The sequence below is a fragment of the Psammomys obesus genome, unplaced genomic scaffold, assembly GCF_907164565.1.
Source record: "Psammomys obesus unplaced genomic scaffold, mPsaObe1.curated_primary_1811, whole genome shotgun sequence".
In the NCBI taxonomy this organism is placed as follows: Eukaryota; Metazoa; Chordata; class Mammalia; order Rodentia; family Muridae; genus Psammomys; species Psammomys obesus.
The window spans coordinates 30243393-30261613 of record NW_026585504.1 but is presented as its reverse complement, the minus strand read 5'-3'; the positions used below and the strand labels follow the sequence as shown (position 1 = coordinate 30261613).

The 18221-nt window shown below is 38.9% G+C and overlaps 1 protein-coding gene across 5 annotated transcripts in view; it reads right to left on the bottom strand.

Moving 5' to 3' along the window:
* Positions 1-961: 961 nt before the first annotated feature.
* Hipk3 (homeodomain interacting protein kinase 3) overlaps positions 962-18221 on the bottom strand; it is a 77485-nt gene continuing 60225 nt past the window's right edge. For 2 of the 5 annotated variants that reach the window (XM_055599514.1, XM_055599523.1), the window contains exons 4-17: positions 16576-16695; positions 15150-15236; positions 14062-14246; positions 12720-12873; positions 12231-12354; positions 9303-9424; positions 8938-9065; positions 8690-8851; positions 8494-8556; positions 7930-8220; positions 7577-7717; positions 5670-5905; positions 5274-5401; positions 962-4853 (exon numbers count right to left, since the gene is read on the bottom strand). In XM_055599514.1, the coding sequence (XP_055455489.1) occupies positions 4377-4853; positions 5274-5401; positions 5670-5905; positions 7577-7717; positions 7930-8220; positions 8494-8556; positions 8690-8851; positions 8938-9065; positions 9303-9424; positions 12231-12354; positions 12720-12873; positions 14062-14246; positions 15150-15236; positions 16576-16695 (2418 nt within the window). In that variant the 3' untranslated portion in view covers positions 962-4376. The remainder of the gene's footprint in view (positions 4854-5273; positions 5402-5669; positions 5906-7576; positions 7718-7929; positions 8221-8493; positions 8557-8689; positions 8852-8937; positions 9066-9302; positions 9425-12230; positions 12355-12719; positions 12874-14061; positions 14247-15149; positions 15237-16575; positions 16696-18221) is intronic. The other 3 variants (XM_055599532.1, XM_055599538.1, XM_055599543.1) reach the window with 3 other exon arrangements.

Below are 18221 nucleotides of genomic sequence, written 5' to 3'. Positions count from 1 at the left end.
ATTCCAGTATTTTGGAATACTGTGGGGGAGTGTCTAAGGAAGTGACATATGTATAACCCCTATGATCTAATTCTGGACTGCAGGCACACTGCATAGACACGTGTTGTTCTCCAAAATATGGACAAGAACATTCACAGCAACACTATTCCAAACACCTAAAAAGGGCAAACTTATCCAAATGACTGTCAACAAAACAGGTATATGCACACAAAAGAATACAATAGAGTCAAGAATATATATGTAATTATGTATATATTACACATAATTTAAAGACTCACCAACAGAACGTTGAGAAGAAGCAAACACTAGAAAAATTATCTATTTTATACTATAGTTGAAAGCTTATGGAGAAAGAAATACGTATCCAGGGGTGTGTTTAAGCTTAGCTCTAGATTTGACTCTACGCACAAGACGCAAGTCCCTAATTACTGCTCTGCTCTTACAGAATGCTTTCCCACACTCCCGCCTGCAGAGATCCATGCCTGAAGTTCAGGCCTTGAGAATGAGGTGCCATCTAAGAACATTAAATGGACCTGACTCAAAGTTCCTTCAAAGCCTCGTGTTGCACTTTTCAAAAATCACGTGACTTCCCTATTCTCCATCCATGAATAGCAAACAGAATACTTCCCTCAAAGATTTGAGAAAATCAATTCTTCAAGAAATGTGGGCCACAGTTGTACTGTGGTTTCGGGTGTCTCTGGCACGCTGTGGCAGGCTACAGTTTGAAAAGCAAAGGGGAAAGCTGACTTGCTGTGGCCTGGCCTATCTCACACTCATACCCACTAGCAGTAGGACTTTGAGCAAGCTGCACAAACATGTGTCCTCATTCATCTAACAAATTCCTACCACAGGGTGGCTCTGCGCATCAAATGAGGTGTCGATGATGAGGTAACTTGGTAATATCAATCATTCCCATCTCTGCCCTTAAGAAGTACTGAATGGAAAAAAAGTCAGCAAGCTGTTTGCTGCAATATATATATTTTAATTCAAAGTGAATCAACAGTAATACACCATAAATTCTTATTTTGACACTCACCAAAATAGTCACCTGGAAAACCCGCTTTTTGTGACAAAGTACAGAAGGCTTGGTCACATTTAAATCACTGAGAACTAGAGAGAAATACTATCGCAAACTGTAATAGACATTACATCCATAAAAATTTTCCCAGTCCTTATTGTAATATTGCACAGTGCAATTGCTACATGGCAAACTAGTGTAGCAGAGAAGTAAAAGCAAAAACAAACCAAAGAAAGAAGCCACAAGAGTAAAACTGTTCAACAGTTAACCGTTCAAACTAAGTCATCGAATCTATCATCGGGATCATTAAAATGAATCTTCCTACACCTTGCAGTGTATGATTTAACTTTTACAAAACACAAGCCAAGTTTAAAATCAACAGTAGAGATACTAAAATGAAAAGACTTTGCTAATAGAGTAACATATTTAATTAAATACCCTGAAGAAAAAAACCTAAACATCAAAATAATTGATTAAAACTTCACTTGCAAATTAGCACACAAATATGCAACTTGGAAATCATGCAGTGTTTTATTTAAGAAAATATTAAAAACAACACTATTAAAATCGTTTTAGAGGGGGTAAAATCCAGATTCTTCTGCCAATATGCTAAAATTAGACTTCGGAGAGATTTTGAAGTCTTTAAATTTTGAAACACATTAAAAAGCACATGATTGCAATTAATTAAGAGCAGTACATTTCACTGTGACATGCCTTTAAAAAGCATTACTGTGGTATGAAAATGCTATCACCACTACAGTCCATTTAATAACAAGGCTGCTCTAGCCATGAACTCTAAAGAGAGAAAATGCTTCCTTTCTGGGCAGAAAGCACGGCTCACCAGCCCCTTTTGTGCCTTTTGTGACACAATCAATCTGTGTAGTTGGTGTTTCTGAAACATCCGTCACCAGCACAGAATCTTTTCCAAGAAGTGAGCAGACACCTGTTGAACCGCCATGGAGGGCAGCGGCTACTTAAACAGTGACTCCACAAATGTGTCATCTGTAAATAGTCTTTAAGTTAATCTCAGCCAACTTCTTTTTGTAATGTGTGTTATATATATTTCTATTTCTATAAAATGCATAGAATCAATTACTAAAAACACTGAAACCTGTGGGGAATCAAGTCCTTCATTCTCAGTGACTAAAAATGTGCTGCTGGTTTTTACTTTATGATCTAATACTGTAATTTTTAAAATCAACTTCAGGCACGTTTATGTCATGGGTGATTATTAAATAAAACACTGCTCGTGTCAATGGAGTAAAGAAAAACGTATCACTATTAGCTTATCATCAGCGCCGTACTAGAGTTGTGGTATGCAACTTGCTTAGTAAGGAAATGCTGTCAATCCAAAACATTTGGAGCTCTGCACTCCAATGTTCTGCACTGTTTATTCCAGTAAATGCTGTAAGGTTATATTCCAGACTCTTAAGGAAAAAAAGTTAAGTCAAGCCTGCAAGATACAGCTTTCTCAAGTGTCTACAATGCCAGTATGAAAATAAAAAATTAAGTTACATTGATACATCCAAGTTTTTATATGCAGTGATGAGCACAAACATTAATAGAGATAAAATACTGATGCAAATAACACACCCAAAATAACATAGGCAATTGTTTCCATCATTTACAATACAGTAGTTACAATGACACTCCAAACAGAAAAGCAAAGTAAAAAAATCAAAACCCCAGCTTCTATCTCGTATAATTAGACTTATACAGAAATTAGAAAGCTAAATAACAACTAGTTAATCACCTAATTTCACAGCTATCTGAAGTGGCAATCGTTAAATAGCAGCTTATCTATGGTACATTCAAGATAAATGATACAATTTATTACTTGCCTGTAAGCTAAAACACAGCCTTGGTTTAATACCTTTCCTTAAATTCCACCTCTACACTACAATATACTTGAGGTCTATGCAAAAAGTAGCTACCTTTTATATAAGAAATGGATGATTAAGTCTTTGGTGCTGTAAAAGCAACTTCATTTAAACATCACCACCATCACCACCAAGGGGAGAGGGGGAGGGAAAAACCCAATACACACTTCCTAAGAGAAAAAGCATGTAATTTCTGTCCCTGACGGAATGTATTAAATAAGCAAACACCACCAACAAGCAAAAAACGAGTACTACAATGTAAAAATACTTAAAAATAATCAAAACCAAAAACCTTCTCACATGCATAAATGAAAAATTGCACACAAAGAACTCACATCTTTTCAAGCTTCAATAGTAAATATTCGGCTACTATGTGTTAAATACTGCATGGGCTGCCCAAGCTAAGAAGAAACCACATCATGAATCGATGAGCATTTTGCATTTTCTTTCATTATCTACTCAAGTCATGCCTACTGCACCTCTAAACATTTTAAGAAGTCCAATTATACAGCAAACACTCCCAAAATAAACTTAGGTTGTATTGCAGTTTTACTTAATAGTATATAAAATGCTGTGCTGTGACAGATATCAACTATCCATTAGTTACTGAATCAAGTTTTCTTAAGCACTACTAACTGCTTGCTTTTCTTGAAGCTAGATCATTCTGAAAAAAATCAGACAGCAGAATTCAGCTATAGCAAACGTGCTGCCCTCTTACTAAGGAAAAAGCAGCTACTATCTGAAATCATACCACACAAAACCAAAAGAAATGTTACTCTACTAAAAAAAAAAAAAAAAACGAAAACAAAAAACAAAAAAACAAAAACTAAAGAGTAGGTCTGAATTTTAAGTGCTGCAGTCCTCAACATTTACAGATAGGTAATAACTTGAACAACCTCAAATATTTAAGGCACTATGTGTGGGAACGGTTTACAATGCAGCTGAGATTATTAGAACAACATTAAGAGCCAATCTAGGCAACATTTTGCCCATGCAAAAGACACATGCAAATGTACAGAACAATAGCTCAGTTGCTTAGGTTAGGTGCCCCAACATGTACACACTAAGACACAGACAATACAGTTCACTCGTATGCTGCAATTCTGACACATGTGCGTCTGTTGCTCTAAGTCTAGACACAGAATGGCTTCCCAAATGTGGACGTGTCTTGCACTAGTTAGAAGGCAATTTTATAAAAAATAGCAGGAGCAAAACTGTACTTCTGCTCCCAATAAGTCACCTGTCTAGAGTTACTACATAAGAAGATACATGACCAAAGACAAGTTATACCAAATGTGCAAAACACATTAAAAGTGAGAGTTTTTTTTAAAGCTCAAAGTTGTTTAAATTGCACCCAAGTCTACATGATTCAAAAATAATTTTCTTGTGCCATGGCTAATATTTATGAAATACCATGTTTTTATTTTTAATTAAACGCTTGTATCATTGAGCTTCCTCAATATACTGTCTTTGAGTTTTCACATATACGGATACTGGCTGAGTTTTGTTGGACTCAGTGGAAATCCAGTATATGCAGGTGATGCTGCAATGTAAGAATGTGGAGGGAAGATTGGCTTGTACTGAGTCTGATGAATGGTTGGGGATGGTAACAGACGGGGATTGATGCCCACAGGGACTTGGTGAACTATGCCACTGGGGTGGGAGATACTGTACGCTGGGTGCTGTAACACAGGTCTTGAGGTACACGGAGAGGCTAGGAGGTGGGCCACGGGTGCAGTGCTACTGAGGGTAGCTGAAGATGGGTATGGAAGTAGAGTAGGCTGTCCTCCGAGGTGCGTGTTTCCAGCCAGGTGGGCATGGACTGCTGTGTGGCTGGGACTTCCGTGAGAAAGAGTGAATGGATTACTGGGAACACTAGTAGGAATATAGGCTTGCTGTCTTCGATGTCCAAAGTTTCCATTCCACTCTTGATGCCCAGATCCGAAATGTTGAACCTAATTACAAAGAAGAACATGACTGAACAGCACATTTTGTAAGATCAAAGCAAAGATGAAAGGAACTGTGACTGGCAACTCACACTGGATCTCAGAGTCTAGTTGATTAAGGAAAAGAAAGCACACTAACATCTTCCTGTTTCTTGCAGATTGTTGCTATTGCAACTCCCAGCCAGCATTCTTACCCCAGTTATTAACCCTACAATTTATACAGCACTTATATGTAAAGCCAACATTCATGCACATGATTTTGTAAAACAAAAATTCTAAAACAATCCCACAATGTAATTATCTCTGCTCAATATTCACACATCCCACACCATATACCACACTCATACACAAATCAAAAACTAAAATAATAAAAGAAAATAAACTGCTTAGCATAAATCCCACATGCTCACAGTACACACAGAAACACACCTGGCTGAAGTTCAAATGCTGCTGCTGGAATGCTGATGTGGGTTTTTGCTGACGAGTACCCGAGGCAGAAGGCTGGTTCAGCTTTCCAGGGGCGAGCTGTCCTTTTATTAGTGGCTGGCATGTAGAATCTGGCAATGATAACCACCACACATACAAAATTACACTTGTGGTTTCTGCTTCTCTAATGAAAATTAGACATGTGCTTACAGGTCTTACACAATAGTGGCTGGAGAACCTTGATTTATATTTAAGAAAAGTCATGACTTCTAAGCTCAGGAGAACATCTGAAGAGATGTTCTCAGGGTCAATTTGAGAATTCAGAGATGACTGCTGACAATCCTGCTGTCCCGTGTTCCTGAGTTCAAACCTTACAGGATAACCAGAGAACTAAGTTACCTGTGTTTGCCATGTGCTCATCAACATTCAATCTACTTTCTGTTCCCACTGGTGGCTCCACAGCAGTGCCAACGGCTGGCTTGGCTTCTGTGCCAGCACAAGTCCGAAGCTCTGTGGTTTGATGAGTGTCCTCCACAAAACTGCTCTCTGCAAATGGACTGTCATGGCCCGACGAGTCTGACGTTGGAGAGCCATCCACCGTCTCACACCCACTTTCCTGTTCATCATCTGACATACTATAAGAAAACATTTTTACATTTTCCACAATTAATTCTACTGTTATTAATAGTCTCTACCACACTACAGAGATGCTTAGTTATTTTATATATATTTTATCCTTGGCCAATGTTATTTTCCCCCCAGCATTTTCTACTTAGACTGATAAACCAAATTCTACTTCTTTCCTTCACATTTCCTCCATCATAATAGTTCATAAAACTCTTCTTTATAATTCTTCAGGGTAAGAAGTACTGTTGTTCTAGGGGATAGGAAGATAGCTTAATTGGCAAAATGCTTGCTATGCAAGTATGAGAACTTGAGTTTAGATCCTGGGGCATGGGAGGAGAAGCAGGAGGGCAGGATGGCATCAGGAAGGGGTGAGGGAGGGTGCTACAGCTGGATACAAAGTGAATAAATTGTAATAAATTTAAAAATAATTTAAAAACTGAAAAAAAAAAGCTGCATACAGCAGTGCACATCTGCAGTCCCGGCACTGCGAGGCAGACAGGAGGAGCCCTAGAGCTCCTGGCCAGCTAGTCTAGCAAACGGTGGACAGCCACTGAAGACGACGCCCAGCATTGTCCCCAGGTCTCCAGAGGCACACGCACAAATGTATATGAACACATAAACGTAAAACAGAAACCAACATAACAAAGGGTTGCTGTAGACATCTGGACAAGATGTACAAGCACGTGAACTAGGGGCTTGTGTATTCAGTTCCAACTAAAGGGCAGGATCTGTATCCTCCTGAAAGGGCTTTCTGACCAACCTTCAGCCATCTCAGAGTCCTGAATCCCCCTCCTCTTCCCACCATCTCGGCCGTCATGAGACCTCATGTCGGTATTTCCACAACATTGTGTTTTAGTCATTCGTTTCAATCTTAACAATTTTAAGGCATATCTTTTTATATATATACTTTCTTTTTACTTTTAAACCTACATGCATATATTCATGTTTAGGACCATTTTGTGTGTGTATTTTTATGTGACTTATATGTGTATCAACTTCTAAGCAACTTATAAGGAGACTCAGTAGAGCTTATTTATTTTGCGGAGCTTGAGCTAGTAAGTACTGTAACCAGTTTCTGACTAAAGGAAAGGAAAATGTATAAAACATTAAAATCCTTTTCAAATCTTGTCATCAATTTTTATGTAAAATCAAATGTATTTCATAAAGACTGTTGTGGCTTCTCTCTCAATATGTTAGCACATGGTGCTGGTTAGCAGAAACGATTTCAGGCCCTACATGTGCCCAACAAGGCAGTACCAGGGAGGCAGACAAACCAGCCGTCAATGACAGAGACAGAATCAGAGGCTGCCCTCCAGGCGGCGGGCCACTCAGTACTTCATCATGCAGAAGTTCACCAGGACTTCAGCTTTTAAATGAAAGGGTTGTTTGTTTGTTTGCGACACGGTCTCACTATGTAGCCCTGGAAAGTCTGATCTCACAGACATCCCCTGCCTCTGCCTCCCAATTTTTGGAATTAAAGGAGTGTGCCACCACAATTTTAATGGAAAAAAAAAAAAAAAACTATGATAAACACAAGCTTACAAAACTTATGTAGTTCAAAACCTGTGTGCAAAAGAGCAATCACTGTAGTAAATAGCAGACACTACTTCACACACAACCGAAGAAATCAGGCTTTTAGCAGACTCGATGTTTATGACAAGCACCTCAGATTCCTTTACCTGTTGGGTCTCTTGCAGGGGGACGGGCTGGACTGCCCTGAGGAGCTGGTGCTCAGAGTGCTATCAGGACTACTGAGTGAACACATCCGATCAATGTTCAAAGTGCTTTGGCAAGCTTCACAATCGAGACTCCCTTTGCACCTAGAAAGGGGGAGAAGAATCATAGTCAAAGTGAGACTGTACTTAAAGGCAGTTAAAGAGTTCAGAATCAGCTACTCAGACCCAAATTTAAAGCTTATAAATTCAGATAAAAAACTATAATTATGTTTATTCCAAGGGACACTGGCAAAGAGTACACCACAAAGAGCTGGCTTTCTGCACTTTGTTTGAAGGCAGGTGCACCTCAAACTTACTCTCTGAGAGAATGTCTGGGAGAGGTCTCTTCATCATCGGTGTCACTGCTGATGGTGATCACACTGACGGCAGGACTCGGGGAGTCGGCGATAATGATGGTTTGCCGCTGTTTGTCTGAAACTGAAGAATCCTGTCTGACAGACGCCTCATGGCAATTTCTTGCCTCTCCTTCTGAAGTATGATTGTCCTGTGTTTCTAAACAACTTACTTCCTCAACATCTTTTCCACTGATTATCTTTGGAGAAATAAATGCTGAATGTGGGATATTGGTATTCTGCAATGAATTACTCCTGCAACCAAAAAAAAAATTTGTAATCTCTATAATCAAAATAGGAGTGATATTTCTTGAAGATATTTTGTTAAACCAAACAACACAAACTTTCACTTGTTCTTGGATGTAATATACTGATACGCCAAAAGTTTTGTGAATCATAAAATATTATCTCTAAAATATGGCTGTAGTTTGCATTTACATACTCGTTTGTATATGTGATATCCAAATGTCTACATTTGCTATATTACAGGTAGATAATAAATCAAAAGGTCAATAAAGACAATCTTACCAACTGAAAGCATTTATTTCCTCTCTTCCTGGCTCCCATTCCATTAGTTTTACCAAAATACCTCTGAGAAATTAAGAAGGGAGCCGGCTTAGTGTTTGCACCAGAGCTACAGAAGGGGTCATTTTTGACTACAAGAGTGACCCTTTAGAGCACTTCACAGTCTAACTTCCCAATGCAGAAGGAAGGCGACACCAACCTGGTGGGGCATAGCTTATTTCTCTTGGTGGAGGCAGGCTGAGGCCAGACAACATGTGCAATGCCCACGCTGACAGGCTGAGGGGCTGACAGGGTTATCTGGTTGGTGAGAAGAGGCGGTGGCATCACCGAGTTGTAATGACTGCCATGTGGAATCATTTTCCTACGGAGCAAGAAAAGTGAATCTCCTTTTTCCTGTGATCTGCTTGGCGTATTATTCACAGAGAGGTTCTCCTGCTCTGGACTTACCCCCAGTCTCCAAGCCTCTGTGAACCAGCCATGCCTTCAGAAGTCAGTGCTGCAGCTGCAGGGGCCATAGGTGCTACCTGCTGCCAAGCGGGTATCAGCATCTGCTGAGTTCTGCCAGACCATGTCTGCTGCGTCAGAAAACAACCCAAACGAAGTCACAAACAATACATCCCAAAGGCATCAATGCATCAAGACAGTTACACTAACAACTAAGAATTACAAAAGCTAAAGGCCATGACCTTCAAAAAGGGGTGAATTCCCTACCAGATCCCTTCAATACATCCCAGAAGTACAGGCTGACATGGGGTTATATTTATGATAAGGCGGAGAACACATATGGAAAAAAAGAACACATTGTAACCAACCTGTGAAAGAACCCCAGGTCGGATCTGCAGTGGCTGTACAGCTGGGGCCTGAGTTACAAGCGGAACTGTATTGTCCACCCTTATGGAGTAACTGCTGGGCTTGCCATGCGCGGCAGGAATACCTAGGAAATAGAACAGTCATCCAATAGGAGAAAGCAACTGTCTTATGTAACTTACAAAAGTATTTTAAATGATAAAGGGTTTAAATTATGATTCAGATTCTGCCTGTTTCTGCATGAAAATAATTAACAAAGTAATCTATTAATAGAGATGGGTTATTTCCTATCTATTTTGTGTTTTTTGTTGGGTTTTTTTTTTTTTTTGTCTCAAATACTGATGCTAAATTACTCCATCTTAAAAAAAGAAAAGTGCTACAAAGTAGAATCATTTATTCTCCCTGCAACTTTTCACTTCAATCTTAAGTTTGCTGTAGTGGTATTATTTTCCTCTCAGACAGTTTTTCCACAATGACAAGGGCCTGGAAAGACAGGATCAGGCTCAAGATCTTTATAATAACCTAGAAGAGAAATGTGCTGGCTTGACACACACTCTTACCTTTGCTTAAGCCATGGCTTCGTCAAAATTGTCAGGACCCCACACGCCTGTCTCTCAAAGAGGGTGCATATTTCACCAAAAAAAAAAAAAAAAAAAAAAAGAACGGAAGCTGGGGGGTTTCTGGACTGCCCAAACTTATATACCTGCTATCCTACTTCAGCCTGAAAGAAGGTAGCGAAAGCCACCTATACAGCCTCATTTGATAGCGTAACAGGGCCTTCCCTAATATGACATGGTGGGCTGGCGATCCCAGAGGACAGCTGCTAGGGCTACAAAGCAAACACCACCACTTTCGTGACATGGTTTAACAAAAAGGACAGGCAGGACTGATAACCATTCAATTCTATTATGGTTAACATTTCTCTTCACTGTGTCACAAATCACTTTGTAAATGACAACTCTTTCAATACTGAACTAAAGTATTAAGAAGTGTCACACTCAACTTGCGAGTTTTGAGATACAAAACTCTGGAACATGCCCAAAGATCAGCAAAAAATGAACTATAATCAATCTTCTCTGTCATAATTCCAACCTTTGCAGCAATCTGTTTCATTGTGGACTGGTACATCATTAGGATGTGATGCCTTCCAAGAAATGCATCATTGGGCAAGTCTGTCTGGTCTGTGACTAGTTATAGAGTATATTCACACAAACCTAGATGGGGTCCCATCACTATGCAATGTTATCTCAACAAATTCACCCCTCGTATCAACAAAATACTGTGTGGTACAGGGTTGTGTAACTTAATCTTTTTGGTTTTTTTAATGGAAGTGATGTTAAGTACTTCTCTTTAGTCTTAAGGAATAAAAGACTACAGTTGTTAGTCTTTTTCTAATGAACAAAATTGTAATTTTTATTTACTTGGTTGGTTTTTAAATTTTTTGGGTTTTTTTTTTGTTTGTTTGTTTTGTTTTGTTTTCAATACAGGGTTCTCTGTGTAGCCTTGGCTGCCCTGGACTCACTTTGTAGACCAGGCTGGCCATGAACTCACAGCGATCTATCTAACTCTGCCTCCCCAAGTGCTGGGATTACAGGCATGTGACACTTGTAAAGCTGTTTGTTTGTTTGTTTTTAATCACAAAATTCTATTGTTAAGAATTTATTTTTAAATAAACATTATTTGAAAACATTACTTTTTCATAGACACTTGGTTTACTGTTGGTGCTCTATTCTCTGTGTCCACAAGCTTCCATGAGCAATGTGCACATAACTGTGAGCATTTCTCTATGTCTCCTTTCTTGGCCTCATCTTTTGAGCAAATTCAATAGTTGGTAAAAATCCAGAATTATTATAGTGCAGTTACCAAAACTAATTGATTAAAATTGCTTGAATACTTGAACAACTAGGGACAAAGGTTACAGAAGAATTGGATGCGGTAGAACACACCTGAAATACCAGCACAGTGTGGTGGAGGCAGCGTTTAAGGCTGTCCTGGCTACAAAGCCAGACAATGTCTCCAAACTGAAACATCAATCAAGCAGACAAAAAGGACCAATACTTAGAGTTTCTAGACATGACCAGACCATATCTAGGGCAGACACTACAGTTAAGCCATTAATATATTTGCCAATAAATACACAGTTATTCTTTAAAGATTATAAGCCAATAAAAAGATAAGAGCCAGGCATCGTGGTACTGGCCTTTAACCCCAGCAGAGGCTAGCCTGGTCTACAAAATAAGTTCAGGACAGCCAGGAGTACACAAAGACCTTGTCTTGAAATTAAAAAAAAAAAAAAGTCTTATCACACTGAAATGTATCTCATAAATCTCTCACATCATGCTATATATAAAAGATACACTCTGAAAAACACTGCTTTCCATATCTGCATAAAATACACCACAATGCAGGAATGACCATCTCACCTATCCACTTTATTTTCCTGTATAAACACTAAAAAGGTTAACCCTCAAGTGGCATTCTAAACAGCAAAATCAAGCATTCGCAGGTAACCTCCCTCAACACCAATCACTTTTACTTAAACTGTACAGCACTGTGGCAAAGCTGGACATGCACATTTGGGGCCTTGTCTACAATGAACCTATTGCTTTCAGGTGGGAAAGCCGGCAGGGTGTGGTGATGCATGATTTGAATCCCAACACTCCAGATGCTGAGGCAGCTAGATGATGAGGTGAGTACCAGATCAGCCTGAGCTACATAGTGTGAACTTAAGAAAGAAAGAAGGAAGGAAGGAAAGAGGAAGGGAGGGAGGGAGGGAGGGAGGGGGAGAGGGAGGGAGGGAGGGAGGGAGGGAGGGAGGGAGGGAGGAAGGAAGGAAGGAAGGAAGGAAGGAAGGAAGGAAGGAAGGAAGGAAGGAAGGAAGGAAAGAAGGAAGGATTTTAAAAGCCTACATTATATTCTAAATGAAAACATACCTTGAATAGCTGGGGGACAGATAATCAGGGTTTGATGAAAAGCATCGCTACAACCGAACTGTGCAGTTCCCGCCTGCAGAGGTATGCCGTGGTGCACAACTGAGTGAGCAGATGTGCTTAATGCCTGAAACAATCAATGCACTTGACATTACGCAGGGCACCCTCCAATCGCTACAAACACACCATAAATCTACACATACTTTTTAGACTAACAACTCTGCAATAAAAATAAACCCAGGAAGTTAAACAAAAAGCAGAATCATCAACTTTAATTTGGTTTACTGAACTCTATTTTTGATAGCTGTGGTCCTAACTGCAGAGAAGGGAAATCTGAGAATGAAAAAAAAGGTAAGTTCTACTTGGCTTAGCTATAACAGAACAGCTGTACTAAATGCTCACCCTTGCTGAATCTATCTACCGCTCACAGGATGCTTCTACACCTCAAAACAAAAGACTTTTCATAAAGTATTACCAACTGTAAATTCTTACCTGACTTCTTAATGTTCCGATTTTAGCAAAGTTTGCCGTTAGAGCAGCAGTGCTATTTGATGCAACTGGTCGTAAAAGGGACATTTTACTGTGATTATTTTCACATGAACTTGGAGATTTACAAATATCCATGATATGAAAACAGGACTTTACACTGCACAAGAAAATTGGAAAATATTGTAACATTATTTAAAACGTTTAGTTTAAAATTAATGTATACTAGCAAAATAAAAATTATCTGAAAACAATAAATTCTACAATTTGTACTTTATTTCTTACATATTTCTAACAAATTTCTACAAGAAAAGTATAAATGGAAATATATATTATGCTGGTAAAATGTTAAGACATTAAAGCAGTATTACTTTTTGATTAGCCTACAATAATTTAATAATCTCTACCTTATATAATTTTTCCTAAATTTTAATATACAAATCACTAAATTAATGGTACCAAGAATGTCATTATAATTTTCAAAGTGATTATTTATAAAAATCCATAGAATATCATTAGTGTTTAAGAGAAGTACACCTGAGTTTTATAAAAATAGTAACATGGAGCATTTCACAGTAATGAATATTGGTTCATTCATAGAATAACTTTCTATACAATTTTTAAAAAAGTAATTAAGTAGCTTTAAGCTGTGAGGGAGTATTTATTAATGTTTGAAATGATTGGCTTTAATGTGGCATTTCTACACATTTAATCATTATGCTGCTATTGTATTCCTTTCCCTCCCTTGCTGGTCCACTCTTCCCTCAGAACACTCCTTTCTCCTGCTCTGATGTCACATGATTCTATTACCTTTGCCAACCAAAAAAAAGAGCAGGTCTGGGAGATGAAAACATCACAAGTTTTGCTTAAGGCAGCTGACAAGGCCTTCAGAAAGTGAGCGTACCTTCTTCCTTACTAACCCATAAAACCCTCCTTTCCTTCTAGAATTCAAAGGAGCAAAAGAGATATCAAAACACACCATAGATTGACAGGTCTCAAAAGAGGACATAGGCTGGGGAGGGCCAGCAAACATGAAAGGAACTTAAGTGTGAGCTTCCACCGCTTTGTCCCATGCCTCATTGCTCCAGCAGGAATCCCTTCGGAGAGGAGGACTGCTCCTCTCACTTTCAGCGTGACACCTGGGAGTCAGGACTTGAACTGGCCTTCCCACTTGTGTTCCAATTCTACTCCACCCCTTAACAGTCTGTGCAACCTCAGCCATGTCAGCTCAGTCTCATTAATTTGGTTGATTGATATTTAGTGAAGACACTGATTTTCTATGTATCTGCCCATTATTAAAAAAAAAAAAAAAAACAAAAACACTATAAAGGACTTTAAAGTGACATACTGGTTGCTGTGAGGGAAATCTAGAAGATGCTTCATATTAACGAATGGGTGGTTCAGAGTCTCAATTGGAGTAATTCTTAAATCTGCATCAATCAGCAACATTTTCTTCAACAGACTAACAAATTCTCTTCTATCAGCTTTCTCAGCCAAAAGATCACTTCCTTCCAAGTCCATCACTGTGTTCACCTATAACAGCAGAGTTTCAAGCCATCAAATAAAAACAAGCTATAGAAAGGGCCTGTTAAAATTTCCATCTTAAAAGAAAAACTAACAAACAAACACTGAACTACAGTTATTTGAAATAAAAAGAATTGAAATTCACAAATCTACAAAATTTTCTGAGGCAAAAAAATTCAAAGTGGGAAATTAAAAAAAAACCTTAATTATTACTTTGTGAAGTGCATATATACGCCTGTATGTGCATCTATGTGAATGTATGTCTTTGTGCATGCTTCTGTTGAGTGTATGTGTAACTGTGTTGAATCTCTCTCTGCATATGTCTCTGTATGTACATATGCACCAACTCTGTGTTGAGTGTGTGTGTGCCCGAGTGTGTGTCTATGCATATGACTGTGTCTGTGTGTGTCTGTGTTGAGTGTGTATGTCTGTGAGTCAGTATGTTTGTGCGTATGTATGCACGTGGACATGTAGACATATAGGTTCTTCCCTTCTACCTTCAAAAGTGTTCCAGGAACAGAACTCAGGTCACTAGGCTTAAATGGCCAATGCTTTTTCCTGTTGAGCCATCTCACCAACCCAAATGTTTGCCAAACAAGACCGATTACTAAGACAGGAAAAGAAGTCTTCCTGATAGTTTTTCTCTTGAAATCAGAAAATTAATTAATTAATTAAAATGTGATAAAACCAATACAACTTAGCCCCTGGAAGTTTAAATTTTCTGAGTTAATTCTCTTTGAAACACTTAAAAAGCAATCCAAGGAGGGATCTACGACCAAAATGTAAATTGAATAAACAAATCAATTAATAATAATAATTAAAAAGTAAGCATTTAGAAAATGAGTACCATGTTTTCAATCCTTGGCTCTCAAGGGTTACTTCAGCACACTAACACGGGACTTCAGTACTCACATGCACTATATCGTCCAGACTGTTGAATATGTACTTTCTGGCTTCCTTAGACTTCATTCCTGTCTCTGCCTCATGCTCTTCCAGTGTCTTATGACATATATCAAAGAGAAAGTAACATATCATTACTCACCATATCCCACTTTCTAGTCCTTTAAGCCTGACACAGTTAGCCTAATACCGGGTATAGTAATTTCAGAAGAGTAACAGGCAAAAATGTATTCTATAATACAAATAAATGAATAAAGAAATACGAAGCCAGGAAGTGTGTACTCAGGTAAGCCCAGTAATTCAGGAGGCTGAGATAGGAGGATCATGTTGGAAGCCAAAAGGGCTACACAGTAAACCCTGTTGTACTGGCTAGTTTGTCACTCGATACAAGCTAGAATCATCTTGAAAGAGGGAACCTACACACACACACACACACACACACACACACACACACACACACACACACCCCAGACGGTCTATGGGCAAGTCTGTGGGGCATTTGCTCACTGGTGCAGTGCCACACCTGGGCATGTAGTCACAGATGGTATAAGTAAGCAAGTGGAGGGGCTGGAGAGCTCTGTGATCAAGAACATTTGCTGCAAGAGGCTGAGAGCGATGGCTCAGAGGTTAAAAGCACTGATTATTATACCAGGCTAGACCTTTAATCCCAGCACTTGGGAGGCAAAGGCTGGTGGATCTCTGTGGGTTCACTGCCAGCCTAGTTTACACAGTAATTCCAGGCCAGCCAAGGCTACACAGAAAAACCATCTGGAAAAACAAAACAAACAAACAAACATTTTAAATAAATAAATCCCACTTGTTGTTCTTCCAGGGAATCTCAGGGCTCTGCTTTCCTGATTGCGTGGCAGCTAACAAGCACCTGTAACTCCAACTCCAGAGGATCTGACACCCTCTTCTGGCCTGAGGACACCAGCCACACATAAGGTACACATACATACTTGCAAGCAAAACACACACGAAAAGTAAAATAAATAAATCTAAAAGAACCTTTTCACGTAGGGGGTGGGGCTGGAGCATGCCATTAAGCAGCATTCCTCCAGGGTGTCTGCCTGAGCTCTGGCCCTGACTTCCCTCAGTGAAGGACTATGATCAGCTTGTGAGAGCCAAGGACACGCTTTCCTCTCCAAGCCGCTGTTTGTCATGGTGCTCATTATAGACAGTAAACCAAACTAAGATACCCACCTCAACCCTATAAAAGAAACCAAGCTGGTAAAGGTAGAAAGTAGATAGATTCAAACCCTGTTGTTTAGTACTTCTTAATATATATTAATATAAAATTGGCTGAAAATGATAAATACATATTTATATATGCTTTTAAAACTTTAAAAAATGAGCAGTAAGATAAAGAAGTATGGAAGGCATTATCCATATGAAGCATCTTAGAAAACTGTTTAATAAATAAATTTTAATGAATTACCTTTAATCTCCAACCAGAATGAGACATATCTGTTTCTCTGCAAAAAAATCTTGTGGATTTTGTACCCACATTTAACAACTGTTCTCCTGGTAAACCTTGAGTCTGAGAAATGTATCGAATCTGAAAAATATTTAACAAAAACAATTTATTCTTTCATATGACAGGCATTAATTGAACATTTTATCAGTGATTACTAGATATCTGGTTAAGAAGAAAAAGATACCATCTATACCCTCAATAAATTCACATAAGGAAGGAAACTGCAGTGTTTTAAGTAAATGTACACAATAAATGTAAGACAGGGAAGAACATACAAAATATATGTAGCCAGAGTCCCCTGAGAAAAGCCTGATGTATACTATGTGTGAATTATTAATATAATGTGGAATATTAAGGTTCTATATAAGTCAAGAGAGAAAACCAGCATATTCAAAGCCTGGAAGTACAGATTTACTAAAGGAAAAATAGTAAGAGATGAAATTACATTTGGGGGTAAGAGAAGACAATACTGGCGATTTGAATCTATGGCCTCATACATGTCAGGCAAGCACTCTACCACTGAGCTATTCCCAGCCAGTAACTCACTAGGAAGGAAGGGAAGGGATATGGATAAACAAACTAGATGACTGATTCTGGGGGAGTGCAGACATAGCCAAGGTGACCTATGTAAGAAAGTGACAAGGTTACAGATGCACTGAAAACCCTACCCACAGGGCCTCTGAACTCCGTGTCTTCTGTCTGGACACCTGTCCTAGGTATCACATGGCACTCTTCCTTCAGTTCTGGGCTCTGATATCACCTTATTCATTATGCCTTCCAAGCCAGTAAGCAACAGTAACTGTCTTTCCCAGCAACCCTCATTCTCAGCTAGATGTTTCTCCATTGTGCTTTTCACCATCTGGTATACTATCTATACTTTTCCTTTCCTTTCCATCTTCTTACTATACTCTACAATTCACAACATCCATGACAGTGCCTGATACATATTATGCCTTAGACAGTGGCTCTCACAAGTCAGTACAAGAAAATACAGGCTTTAAAGAGGAAAATATAACTTAGGACCAGAAAGGTCCTCTACCTTCCTTCTTCCAGTTTGACCACAGAGCTTTATTCAGTAACCTGTCTCTCCTTCACCTTCTAGTTCCTTCCTCTATAACTCCTTCCTCTCAGATTAAGAAAAATCCCGTATCTTCTAGCTTTAAATTCTACCCTCAAAACTAAAAATAAAACACTTGTTTCTCTGTTGCTTTTAAACAGGCCTTTTAATACTTTCTTTTTGTGTATAGCTGAGGTGGGTGTTCAGTCTTGCTGTGTAGCTCAGACTGGCCTCAAACACCAAACAATCATCTTGCCTCTGCCCCTGGTGGCTAGAATTGTAAGTGAAGGCCACCACAACTTGCTTTATTTTCTTTTCATACTAATGACTACCATCCTTTTACTTAAAAATTTTGTTCTTTCAGCCAGGCATGCAGCTGGGCATCCAGCACTTGGAAGGCAGTGGCAGGTAGATCTCTGTGAGTTCAAGTCTAGTTTGGTAGACCAGCTAGTAGAACAAGTCTCAAGATAGCCAGGGCTACATAAAGACCCTTTCTCAAAAAAGACCCTTTCTGTTATTAAATACTTTATTAATAACAAAAGCAAAACAG